This window comes from Talpa occidentalis, unplaced genomic scaffold (assembly GCF_014898055.3).
Source record: "Talpa occidentalis isolate TD23 unplaced genomic scaffold, MPIMG_talOcc4v2.1 talOcc4.9, whole genome shotgun sequence".
Lineage (NCBI taxonomy): Eukaryota > Metazoa > Chordata > Mammalia > Eulipotyphla > Talpidae > Talpa > Talpa occidentalis.
Genome location: NW_023605305.1, coordinates 35,729,928 through 35,744,286, shown reverse-complemented (window position 1 = coordinate 35,744,286; position 14,359 = coordinate 35,729,928). Strand labels below are relative to the sequence as shown.

At 34.2% G+C, this 14,359-nt stretch overlaps 1 protein-coding gene across 6 annotated transcripts in view; it reads left to right on the top strand.

Annotated features, from left to right (window-relative positions):
- Positions 1-14,359, top strand: part of RANBP17 (RAN binding protein 17) — a 333,695-nt gene that overhangs the window by 235,102 nt on the left and 84,234 nt on the right. For all 6 annotated transcript variants that reach the window (XM_054691111.1, XM_054691110.1, XM_054691109.1 and 3 more), the window contains 2 exons: positions 4,847-4,920; positions 5,908-5,988. In XM_054691111.1, the coding sequence (XP_054547086.1) occupies positions 4,847-4,920; positions 5,908-5,988 (155 nt within the window). The remainder of the gene's footprint in view (positions 1-4,846; positions 4,921-5,907; positions 5,989-14,359) is intronic.

Below are 14,359 nucleotides of genomic sequence, written 5' to 3'. Positions count from 1 at the left end.
TTTCTTATTTGCACAGAATGAGAGATTCATTGTTCTTTTTAATTTGTTTCATGTGGAGCTTTTGAGTGCATTTCATAGAGGGCTGTTATTGAATTTCTGTGACTGTCATTATATATCCATACAACCTTTAGGAACTAATATTCTGGGTTTCCCAGTTCTGTAATCTACTTCAAATTTAAGGATTGACATAATTAGTTTCTTCAAAGTTATAACCAGAATGTTAGAGACAACGCTGCAGATACCGAGATCAAAGATTAGGATTGGAAAAAAAAGCAATTTAAAAAATTATCACTCACATGCTTTTATTCTTTATTAAATTAAATTTGCAACTCAAAATCTTATTGCTATTTGTATGTTTATTCCCTCATCTGGTTTTCTTATCTGGCTTCCACTTTAAAAACCAGATATAAAATCATTTTGACTACCTGCATATGCACAGGCAATTTGTCATTTGGTTAGTTGAGACATTAGAGAATGTATTGAAGTATTATATAAAGCCTTTTTCTGAATTGACCTTCACAGTAAGATAAAAAGAAAAAAATAAACATATTAAGACAGGGTTTTAGGAGCATGCCTTCTGAAATCCTTAATGATGGCAATTTCTTTGTTTCTAATGACTTCTTGTATTTCAGAAGCTAGAGAGATGGATGACTGGTTAAATGGGTGATTTTTCTGGTTTCTAAGAAGACAGTCCTTTTTAAAAGTAGAAATAACTTAGTTTTATATCAAGAAATTTGGAAACTTTATGCTTTTAGCAAAAAAGCATTTCAGACTGTGATTAAAATGTGCTAATTTACTGAATATACACATAAAGATTTCAAAGTAAATACTTATTTTAAGGTATCATTTGTTTTAACCATCTTTGTACCATGTGAAAATCTAATCGCTACTTTCCATTATCTTTTATGTAACAAGCCTTCTCTTAAAAATGTTGTGCTGACAACTTAGCACTACTGTGAGAAAGGATTCATGAAAGAGGATAGGAAGGGAAGCAGCATTTGTTGAGCAGCTACTAAGTGCCAGGCACTATGTTAAGTATCATCATTTTATCTCCCCAAAAGCCCAGAAAGTAGGTATTGTTACTCCTATTTTACAGATAGGCAACCACGATTTAGAAATTTTAAGCAATACATAGGCCACGGCAGATCCAGAATTCAAATCCAGATATCACTGGACCAAAACCTATGCTTTTCCTACATTGCCAAGTTTATCAAGACGATGTTCTAAGTACTTCTGCACTCAGGCAGCAGGTGCTTGAATCATGGAAGAAACCCATAGCCAAATGGAAAATACTACCACAGAGTCATATTTTATTATGTGAGAAGTGCCACTAAAGAACAGGCAACATTGCGTGCTCTGAGCATTCAAAGAAGGAGAGATGTTCTTATTGAATCTATAGGAGAACTTCTCCCAGTAAAATTATTTTAAATTAAAACCATGTCTTTTTAAATAATAAAAGTTTACTAGTGGTCATCTCTGATGAGTGGAATTTTGGATAAATTGTTTTTACAGAAAAAAAGCTATGTTAAAAATCATCTTTGGGGGTTGTTCTTCTTTGCTTAAGAATTTATGAATGAAATGGAATCAGCCCAAATGTGTATCTTAACAGTACATTCTTTGTGTTCATTTAACAACCATTTATCAGGTGTTGGGCACAGGAGCTAAAAGAACATCATCTCTGCCCTCAGGGATCTTGTCCTCTACTAGAGAAATACAAACATACTAAGATAGAAGAGAGAGAAGGAGGAAGACACAGACTTACTGGCAAAAACTAGGTTACAGTATATCTCCTCTGGTTATGTGGAATTCATAAACAACTTCATTGTGTCCTTCAGAGAAGGATGGACATTGCAAATGGACTTGGTCTCTTTTATTTCTTACATTTTAGCTTATTTTTCTCTGTAATCAAATTATTTTAATTGATTCTAAAATAAAAGGTTAGAAATCTATGAAATGAAAGTTTCTCTCATCTTGCATTCTTGTGCCAACTGCTCTCTCCCTCCTGAAAATGGTGTTGTGATGTCATTTCTTCTTGCTGTCAATTCTTTTTTTTTTTTTTGGTAAAGTGGTAGCTGTTTTAAGAAACACTGAGAACACCTAAATATTGTGTTACACTTTTTTCTGTAGAAAACTTCATTGACTTTTTCCTCATGATAAACACAATTTTAGACATATTTCCTTACAGTACAGATTACTTCTCATCCCCAACCTGTTTGTCTATGGTATAATTAAATTCCAAGTATTTGAAGACATTTACATATTATCTATATGTTCTCTAAATGATAAGGTGCCATGGAAAATGTGAGACAGTCTTTTAAAAGAAATGCAGTAATCATACATTGATTTTAAATGACCCTGTCACACATGAAAACAAATCAGATTGTTGCTCTTAATGAGCTTTTCAATTTACTATTCAGTAGATCAGATAAGTGGATTTAAGAGGTAATGATCCTGTTTAGTACTCAAGCTTGACTGTCAGGTCCTAGTAGTGGAGAGAAATCCCTAGGGACGAAAGCGTTGACACAGTTCTAGATGGGATAATGGGAATCAAAGCTAATGGATGATAAAAGGAATGGTGCAAGTTACAAGGATAATTGTGGATTAAAGCACTGCCATGTGTCAATGTTGACTGTTTTTTTCTAGTATCTTATTGGGTTCAAATCAGATGCTTTGAGAGACTGTTTTGACAGCAAAGTACAACAGACTGCTTGCCTAGCTTTCTCTTTTCTTGAGTGTCAGGGACATGACAGAAAACTTCTTTCTAAGAACAGTCTATAAAAAAAAATTTTAAATGTTAACATGTCTTAAATGTTTAAAATCACATTTTAGTTATTGTCTTTTTATTATTCAATGTGGCGTGAGTAGAGTCAAACTTATTTTAATTCTGAGCTTTGCTATATAAATAGCATTTGTAAAGTCTTAAAAATATAAAATTTGATTTTACAAAAATATAATTAGTGTAGTGGGGAGATGTACACCAAAACAAGTGCAGTGTGAAAAGTTCCACAATAGAGGAATGGGCCAGATTCTATAGGTGCAACTTGTTCTACCTGTGAAGGCTAGGAAGGCTTCAGAGGAGATGGCTTTTGAATGGAGTCAGGGAAAGAGGAAGAAGGAGGCTGATTCAGGCAAAATGTACAGCACATGAACTCATAGAGATCTGAAATTGCCTGAGAGGCCTCAGTGATCCATCAGCCTTTCATTGTGACTTTAGGCTAAGAGAAATGGTGGAAGATGAGGTAGTCTGGAGCCAAGTTATGAAAGGTTTTGTGTGCCATTAATCATACCAATATCAGATTTTCCAAGGGATCCGATTCAGTTCCATCCATGAGAGAAATTTTGGGTCATAGTGAGATAAGGCAAACTGCTCTTTCTATATACCATTCTTGCTTTGAGCCATCTATGTGCTTAAAGGTTTTTAATCATTGAAGATAGTGGTAACTAACTTTCCTAAGTTCTTGCACCCTAGATCTCTCTTCTGCCCACCCACCCCCAACATCTTATAGAGTGATAATTTCGATCTTATAAGAGGGGAAGGCCTACTCTCATGTCACAGATACAGCAATTGTACAGTAATCAAAGTCACAGATACAGTAATTGAAGTGCTTTTACGTAGGGCCTCGTCACTAGACGAGGCAACAGGAATTTGAATCTCAGTCTTACTTTTCTTTACTTTTCCCCTCGACCCCGTCTTTCCTTCTCCTTCCCTGCCCCTTCCTTTCCCTTTGATTCTCTCTACTAACCCGGAGCTTTCGTCATAGGACTTAGGTTGAAAGCCTGGAACACAAGCTTCTGTTTTGAATAGCCCTATAGAATCCAAATACAAGATTCCCCACAGTGATCTCCCCTGTATAATCCTATTTCCTCCCCTGTATTACTCTGTAACTCTGGGTGATTTGTTGTACCCTGTGACTTTTATCTTTACTACCGTCATGATGTGTGACAGTATATCAAGGTGATGTTTACTTATAAAAAGCAAAAGGCAGAGGAGAAGGAGTAAAAGCTAAGTTACCGTACCAGAAGATCATCAGCAGAAAGTGAGAGAACACACAATCACATGGGATCAAATCACAGAAGAGAAATCCCATACAGCTGGTGTCTGGCAGGGATAACCTGGAATCACACCAGAGCATCAGGGAGTATGGAGGTGTCAACCCACCTCTCAGCTTTGCCAGGCTATTAGAGAATATTCTATTGGCTGCCAGTGGCATTTTCCCACTTGAAGTAGGATTATGTATTTATAAGCTCAATGTAGCTTGGGTTGGAACTGAAATTTGCACCCCAAACTCTACAACCAACACTCCCTAATTGGAAGCTTAGTGGATTCCCAGGCCCTGATGTATTCAGCAGAGAATCCCTGAGCCTGGGATTTCAGCATGGACAGTAAGACCTATCTCTATATTTGGGGGAGCTTAATTGAGAGATATTTGAGGAGAATTTCTATAAATTATTTAACTCCCTTTTATTTTTTATATACTAATTTTTATAACTGGCTAACAATCATGAATTATTTGGTGATGTGCTGAAATAGGGGATAACAACTTTGAAAATGTTGGAGTTGAGGCACTCCACTTTCCAACCCTTTGAATACATACTCCCATCTTTGAGAAAGATCTGTCACTTTGAGGAAAAAAAATGAGTGTTGGAGTAAAGTGAGTATGTGAGTGTGTGTGTCATGAGATGTGTATGTGTTTCATAGGCTAAAGCTTTTAAAGTATAAATTTGTTTAACTCTTACTTCGGTGTGGATGAAAACAGTGTGTTAAATCCTGCATTCATTTAATATGAATAATATTTTGAAAATGTGTTAATGAAAAAGCTTTTACCAATTAAATGTTTTCCTGCAGGTATATGCCCGTATGTCAGAAGTCTTAGGAATAACAGATGACAACCATGTTCTGGAAACATTCATGACAAAAATGTGAGTTCCTGCTTTAAAAGTTCTTTGCTTTTTCTTCATTATCGCTTTGAATCTAATAGATCTTTTTATTGTGTTTAAATCTCTTGATAAACTTTTTCAATAAAAGAGTTTAGAAATAACACTTTAATTCTTAGTAAGGTAGTATTTGTAATTGAAACTTAATTTCACGTTTTTAGAATTCACCATCCAAAAGACATTTTTTTGTCAAGGTGTTACTACAGCCACAGACATAGTTTTAAAAAGTTTACAGACTTTGACTCTTCAGGTCAACTAGGCAGCACTTTTTTAAAAAAAAGAAAATAACAAATTTCAAAGACCAATTTAAGTGATACTCCAAATTGGAATCTTTGCAAGTAGTTTGATTGCCTGAAGACAAGGTTCTAACCAGAACCTAAGGCTGAGTTCAGAGACATCCAGGAAACTGTCCTTAAATTATCCTTATGATATTAGCAGAATTAAGTACTTTCTAGTCATAGACATACTTTGCACATTTAGCCTAAACTTGTGTACCTCTACTTGGCATCCCACTCTGACTGATAGACAGCTGTGCCTTGCTTGCAGAGATAATAAAAATCATCATCATAAGAAATGTGTTTTGGAGCCACAAGTTTGATGGTTCCTTTCTTGGCAGTAGCTGTGAGCCTCTATTTGACTTCTTTGTAACTCCTGCTGTTGCTCCCCTAATTCGTTTGTTTGTGATACAAACATAACGTCTCTTCTGTTAAACACTTAGGCAATTTTTTTCATCTGTAAAATTAAATTTCTAGAATTTAGAGAGCCGTGTTTCACAGTATATTGAATATATATAATTGTTTAAAGTGTAAAAAATATACTAAAAACTATGTTGTAAAGAAATAGTGGCATTTAAACTTGCTTTTAACTTTGTGAGTTACTTGTAAGTTATCTATCATATAATGAATGTATATGGAATTCCATTTTCTCCCTGTTCAAGCAAATACTTATAAACCTTTTTGTTTTCATGTTTAGTGTTACAAACCTTAAATACTGGGGACGATGTGAGCTTGTAATTTCAAGGACTCTTCAGTTCCTAAATGACCTTTCTGTTGGATATCCTTTTTATTTCATATCTGATCATGTATATAAACAACCTAACAAGTACATTCTATTGTCCAGGATCTTGACGTATTTATAATTTTTGCAAGTTTTTTAAAAATAAAATGCCTAAATTATGATATTGGCATGAGAGGTTTGGTGGAGGTGAGTAAAGCATGTGCACATATTGAGGGGTGAAAATATCCCCGCAGTTATAAAGACATGTAAATGACTGACAATTTTAAACAGTAAAATAATTTTTAAAATATTTTAAACAATAAAATAATTTTTAAAATTTTTTAAACAAAAAATAAAAACCTTTCATCTAGCTTTATCTGTAAATGCATGTTTTTGAATGACTTGTTAGCTACATATTACAAAGCATTTATTCAGGCACAAGTGAATTTATATGAGTATATAGATTCCTAATTAAAGTTATGTTTATTACCCACCAGGGCATAAATGATTACATAAGAAAGTATAAAACCACATTTGTTTTATTCCATGATTTTACATAATTGTCAGGAAAGTTCTTGCTTTAAAATAAAGCATGTAACTAATTTTAAGGTTGAAATGTTCTAATGTAATAAATATCATTTTCATTAGTTAAGAGGCACAACAGCGTACTTGGAAGATTACAAGTTTTCTTTTACCATTTCTTTGTTATTGGCCCCACCAAATCAATGTCTTATTTATTCTAAAACATTTCCCATTATGTATTAAATGTTTAGAATTTTTTCCTACCAGATTTTTAAAATATAAAATCAGAAATGATCCTTTCTTATTAGATTATAGTTGATGTTATTTCTACCAATGAGAGTGAAGCATGTAGATTGTCTTTTATATGTTAGCTATCAAATACACCGGAGTTGTGAAAAATAAGTGTTGGTTTAGTTAACCACTAGTATTAGCTGATATTTTAATATGAGAACAGCATTCTGAAAATGGGTGATGCTGAATGGAAATCTTTAATGTAGGTTCACTCCAGGAATATGTTTGTATTAGTTAAGTTTAAAATTGTGTTCCTTGGCAAACCATAAAAGATTTCCAAAGTATTAGACACCCACTTTTGTGCTGGAATTTAATATGCAACTTTTTATTGGAAAATAATCGTCCTTGTCTGGCAAAATCCACCATGCAATATTTCTGTTAGTAGGTATAATGCAATAAAGACAGGGAGGGCTATTTATCACTACAAATTTTGAGGATTTCAGGATTCTTTTTATTATTTTAATATATTTCTTTGATATTAAATCAGAAAAATGATAAATTACACCTGTCTAGGCTGTTTTTCCTTTTTACTAGAAAGTGATGTACAACCCAATTCCGGTGGTCATTTTGGCTTTTTAAGATATGTATTTTTTCTTATTAAAAAAAAATTCAACCTGTATTTTTTTTTTCATAATAATGCTGAAATACTCTTTATTTCTTCCATATGAAGTGGTTTATAAGTACTTCCTCGTATTGCAAACTCTGGCCTTTTCACAATGAATTACATTGAGAGCATATTATCTGGAAAGAACCTTATGTTATTTTATAGCATATATCTATTGTTTAGATTTGCCCTGTTTTTTAGGTTGAAATTGAAATATAATATAAAATTAATTTGATTTGTATTCTTTTTGTATAATTTGCATAATGCCTAATTTATTTGTTTATGTCATTTAGAATCCTTTTCCTATCACCTTATATCTCATATATTCTTTAATCCTAAAATTGCAACCTTTTATTTTACAAACTGTTTACTGCTTTTGAGCACTTTTCTTGAAGTTAATAAAAAAAATCCTATTTTCTGAAAACTTATTAGATAAAAGTTTTAAAGCTATAACATTTTAAACCAAGGGATATGAATGATTTCAACTTGGGTACATTGATTTATATTTTTTAACAATTATTTCAGGTTTGCATATTTAGAAATATATATTAGCTCAATTTGATTTCAGTGCTCAGTTATTTGAATTATAAATCATTATGTCCCTTCTAGCTGATCAGTCATGAAATATCTTTGAATTCATTTACATAATGGAATATGTGAGTGGTGTATCTATTTCAGTACAGTTGCTGGTTACCTAATGCATGTTTTGTTGTTTCCAATCGATTTCTTTTTTATAATGTGTTTTAAAATCCTGATTTTAAAGCAATACATTATTTCTATATTAAAAATAAGATGACACTCTTCAGCAGTAGAAACAATTATGCATGATAAAACTCATCACCAATGGATGATGGAAATCTGTTTATATGTTAATATTCAAATTTTAAATTTAAAATATTAGTAACAAATAAATGAAAACATTCTCTAATGTGAATGATCCTTATTACCTTATGATGCATGTGTTCAGATACTATTGTTTTTTTCTTTTTTCATCTTCAGCATGAATCACGGTGCTTACAGCACTCTCTGAACTTTGGTGTTCTTTGTGTTCTTTCATGTGGTCACTTTTTGAAAACTGAAATCACAAAAATCCTCATTTTTAGGAAGTGCTAAACAGCCTTATGTTTTCTTGCCTTAAAGCAGTAGTCTCAAATGACAGTGGGAATCAGAATCACCAGAGTACTTGTCAAAATACAAATACTGACCTCATCCCCAGAATTTCTGTTTTCTGAAGTGTGAGAATAGGACCTAGAATTTGCATTTGCAGCGTGTCTCACATAATGCTCATGGCTTAGGGACCATAGTTTGAGAACTTGCCTTAAGATAATTAGAAAATAGGACTGGATCTTAAAGAAGAAAGTAAGATACTTCTCCCAAAGACAGGACTTTTGTCTTCACTAGGGAAAAGCAGGCTTGATATTTTTAGTGATACTCTAGTTCCACAGACAATAATAGTCTGGGTGAGCAGACTGCCATTATGTATGTCATTACGGCTTTTTGCTGGAGTGTCGTTGAATGTTACCTTTAGTTTTATTTGCAAATTTAAAGCTTTCCAAAGTGGTGAGACTATTATGATTAAAAAAATCCTGTGGACTTTTTGAGAGAAAGTTTATGTTTTCCCATCAGAGTCATTACAGCTCATATATAATACATTTAGCAAAGACACCTGAGTAATTTTTAAATACTCCAAATTTCAAGACTAAATTTCAAGAATTTCAGATTCTAAATAGTTCTCTTTAACATAAAAAAATTGAAGTGACTCTGTCCTGGATTAGCCCGCCACGGTCAGGTTTAACACTTGGGGATTCTTTCCCCATTTTGAAATATCCAGTCAGAAATTCTGGTTTCCATCTAACTGGGAAAGGAGTTAAATTGTTCAAGTAATGAATAAGGAAGCTGCTGGGAAAATTGGTGAGAGAATAAGGGTCATACACAGCAATCAAATAAACTTACTTATTCTAAATGCTGAGAAAAAGAGAGAAACATGTTAAATTTCATGCAAAATTCTTCCTTTGAAAAATAATGTTTAGTGCATTTCATTATTCATTCAAATTTATATCAATAACATGGGTTTCAGATAATGAGAGAGGAAATTTCATTTTCTACTGGGCCCTCTGTTGGTAGTTGCCCTTATTACAGCATTCGCCAGGTTCTGAGAAAACCCAAAATATCTTCAACTTTTAAAAAACAGACTCCATTAAAGAGTTCTACATTAATTCATGAATTTATCCAAATTCACTTTTACCCTATGGATCTTGTTAACTTCAACAATTCTGAGGGTTATTAACTTCTCCATGTTATTGCAAGAACACCCACATAAATCGTGGAGCCCAGTGCACAATGAAATTATAGGGTGTCTTGTTCGTGAATTATTAAGAATTTCAAGATCTCAGCAGTAGTCTGTTGAGCTGAGCACAGGCCAGTGTAAGCACCAGACCCTGTACAAGTGCATAGCCCCCCCACCCCAACCGCAAAGCACAGATATGTTATATCAAGAAGTAATTCCTTCTATTTGGCTTCATGCTAAGTCTCTAAGACTTTGAGATTTTCCTTAGAAATTGGTGGATATGCACTTTATTTATTTCAGTTGTTTTATTTTTCCAAGCCAAAGAGTCTATTTTCTGTCAGTTCCTTGATCACCATGATGATTTTATTTTTCAGCCCCAACCTCTTCCAGCTTTTGTCTTCTTTTGCTTGTTTGTTTTAAATGTAGTAACCAGAACTGCATCCTTTTTTCAGATTTAACATCGAGTAAGAATGAAAAGTGATCTTTAAATTTAATTCCATACTCATCTTAATGATTTACTTAATCTTTCTGGTATCTTTCAATTCAGCAACTATTAATTAAGCATTTGCTAAATATACGGTAAAAGGATAAATAAGGGCCTCCCCGGTGGCGCAGGCGGTTGAGCACCGCGCCGTGAAGCTGTCTGCAGCCTCTGCAGCACCAGTTCGATCCTGGCCTGCTGGCAAGGGTCCCACATGGCAAGCAGACCTCTCCTGTCTCGCCTGCTCCCCTCAGCAGTGTATTTCTTCAGTCTGCATGTTCTGCTCCCCACTCTGTCTCCTGTGAATCCTCTCGCCCTCTCACGAATCTGGCCTGCACCCCGGTTCTTGGATAAATAAATAAATAAATCTTTTTTTAAAAAAAAGGATAAATAAGATCCAAACACTACCTTCACAAATTTTAAATTCTAACAGAAATCGATCCTCATTCCAGACTTCTTTTCCTATATTTCTCCTAAGAGCTAAAAGTCCACTTTTTGTTAAAATAATTTTTTTCTTTTCAAAATAATTTAACTCAAATAAATTACATACTAATACTAGTTTTCTGAAAATCTACACATTAAGATTAATGTGGGTACATGGCATTTTGATGTGGTGGCTTGGAGGAAGCTTCTTATTTTTGTCATTTAGATAAAGCATTTATACAAACCATTAAGTATATAACTTTTAAAATTACCAGGTAATTTGCAAACCAGATATCTTCACCCAGTCACTGATCTTCCCACCACTCGGTGTGAATCTTGAATGAGGTTGGGGATCAGAAAAGAATAGAGAATGAGAGATGAGCAAGGTGTAGAAATGAAATAGGGGTGATGGGTAGAAGTAAAACAGAGTATGTTCTCTTACAGGAAATATTTAGCCATAAACAATAGTAATTCTGCTTTTGAGAAACAGTATTAAAATGTATTGCTTTATTTCAGTGACTACCACCCCCTCCAGATGGTTTTGAGAATGTTAAATAAAACTAGTTTCAGCACATATCCCTCGGGCATACTTCTATTAACATTTCTCATCAAAAGATGTGTTGATTTATTTGTTTTCTGCCTCTATCATCCTTGGAAAAGTCATTCCATAATTATCTGCTCTATTTGTTTGTTTTTAATACTAAAATCAAGTGTGTGAATCCTCTCTACTCCTATAGGCTGCTATTTGAGACCTTGGCTCAATTCTTTAAGTTCTGGCTTCATAAGATTACCTTCCTCAAGTATTGTTTTGATCGGATCATTTTGTTTCCCAAAAGCCTGGAATCACTTCCACTTCTTTCTCAGTTCAAGGTAAAATTATTGATTTGAACTTGAGTTCTTTAACAGAACTTGACTTATTGAGTTCCCATAGTTGATTTCCTGATCCCACCACTCAAGCACAATTTGTACTATTCATACTCAGACCAAGGAAATTTATTTTACCTTCCCCTTGACACCTTCATTATCTCTCACCAAATCACCACATATATGCTGTTCTCCTCCTTTGCCCTACTGTAACTCAATTAGGTCTCTTTCAAATTTTCAGGTCTTGCCAGAGAGTTAGTAAAGCCACCCTAAAATCGTTATAATCCTTAGTTATTGCATTAACTTAAAAATACATGGGCATGTCATTTCATCTCTGTGAGCCTCAGTTTCTTCATCTATAAAAAGGGACTATTATCTAGCTCTTAGGATTTTGTAAGGATTAAATAAAACAATAAATATGTAATGATATCTATATTATGTAACAATGATAAAGCACCCCATACTACTGACCCGCTTCGGCAGTAGGTGCTCAATAGATTTTAATTCCCTTTATTTTTCTTCCCATCATCTTTTATTTACCATAATATTCTTGAACACTTGGTTCTTAGTCTGCGCATCTGGGGATGAATAAAAATATACTTTAGTAAGGTCTACTCCTCTCTCCTATTAGGTTGTAATTTATTAAAGATTAAGATTCTTTTTTTTTTTTAATAAAGCACAGGGTACAGTCAGAAGCACAAGAGGGTGAGAGAATTCACCAGAGCCAGAGCAGGGAACATAACAGGCAGACTGACGAAATACACTGCTGAGGGGAGCAGCAGGCATGGCAGGAGAGGTCTGCGAGCCATGTGGGACCCTCTCCAGCGGCCGGGGATCGAACCGGCGCTGCAGAGGCTGCGGGCAGCTTCGCAGCCCAGCGCTCAGCCGCTGCACCGCCAGGGGAGGCCCAAGATTCTTTTCTTCTTCTTTAGTTTTAAAACTTCAAATAGTAGGCATTTGAGTATAATGCTCTCCCACTTATTCAGTGACTGAGCCTTAATTCCTATTCCTTGTAAGTTATTCTTAGTATCCCTTAAGATGCTTCAATATTTTGGTAATTACACTTTGTATCTGTCATTTATCTACAGTAACTTCCAACATGTAATTTTCTCTTATTTGTGAATTTTCTCCTATCATTGGTATCTAATTCTATCTGCAAAAAAACTATTTTTTAAGTAATTTCCTAGATCACTGTCTTCACCCACCTTCTTGAACTTAGTGAATACTGTATGTCTAATACCCCACTCTTTTGATTCTAAAACAAGATATATCTTACAATTGATTCATATTTTAAAACATTATGTTTTTAGTAGCACATAAGATAATGTCTTTTTTATTTAATCAGTGGTGTTTAGGTTTGATGAAATATAGTAAATACTCAGTAAGGTTTGTTGCCATGAATTGAAGACATCCTTTGTACTATGCCTACAGTTACTAAAGCATGTAGAACTCCTATAACTTAAGAATCCAGTTCATTTTTAATTTAGGTATCTTTCTCTTCAAAGGATACAGATTTTCGAAAATTTTAAGTCTATAGATACCGCATTCTTTCATCTTTTCCTTGCCTTTCTCTATTTGTCATGCTAGCTAACAGTAATGCTAAAGTCACCTTCCTCAGTGTTTCCATAACCACATAGATACAGACAGGAATTTTCTGGGAATTTTGTTTAATGAGTGATTGTCAACCAGGCTGTGGAGTTTGCTCAGTCCTGGATATGATGCAAGACCATAAATGAGTTGGTCCTTTTAAAAGAACAGATTCCCTGCTCCTTCTAAGACCTAGTTTCAGTTTCATTTGTATCTGAACAAAATCTTTAAGCCTTTAGATCTTTGTAGTCTCTTTAAAGCCAAATGGAGATGATGTAACCATAGTAAAAGACCTGAATTTGGGTCATAATTCTACCATTTACATATTCCATTATGTGTTTTCTTACTCCCTACTCCAGGTTCCTACTGGTTCCTGTTAATCTATTACTGTTAACCTCCATTACCATGTTTACTGTTAAGAGCTGTTCTGAATAGGCCTCTAAAATCTATCACAGTACTGACACCCAGCTAAAATAGTTCAACTTATCAGAACCCTACTTTTAGAGAATAAAAGAAAAGTATAAAGATCATAAAGATTATGTGTCTACTTGCCTTAAAAAAAATAATTACAGGTCCTGTTAAAGGCTATAACTAGCTTTGCATTGAATTCCTATAAGGGAATATAAATATTCAAATGAATTCTCATTTTTTCTTCCTTATTGAAAAAAAGTTGTAATTCATTCTCAATCTTTTTTTTTATTTAGAATGTAATTAAAAGGTAGTGAGACTGGCCGTGATAGAAAGTGCGCAGATGCATTTCTGCAGAAATTGTGTCTTGGCAGATGAGATTCTTCCTGTGAAGGTTCTGTTTATTGCTCCCATAAATATTCTATTGTCAAAACATGACTTGCTGTTTATTAGCAGCACTGACAGGAAGATTCCTATTAATGGCAGCATTCTTATTACCCATAGACCCTGTCACTTTTAACTTTGCCATTCTAGGAGAATTGTATTTGGTAATTACTTAAGATATTTCTTAGTTTATTGATCCCCATCCCTGTTTAACTGAGTGAAGTTTGAGTGGCAGTTCTTCTGCTCAGTGATTTACACTGGGAAAAATCATCAGTCTGTATCATTGCCGGCAGAGAAAGACCTGCTACCTATCAGCCCTAATCTTGTTCAGTCTGCTGGAAACACAGTGCATTGAGCCCCCACTCAGAGCAGTGCACTGAGGAAAATACATAGATGCAGCTCCTGCCCTTAGAAAGTTTACAATTTAGTATGGAGGTGAACCAAACATGCATGCTTAATAGATAGCTGGAATGGTTGCTCTAGAGTAGAGAGACTTGATTCTAAATCATACTAATTATTTGTCTTTTGGAAAGTTTTAATTTTTGTGAGTTTCTTCCCTCATCTGAAAAATAGAAGT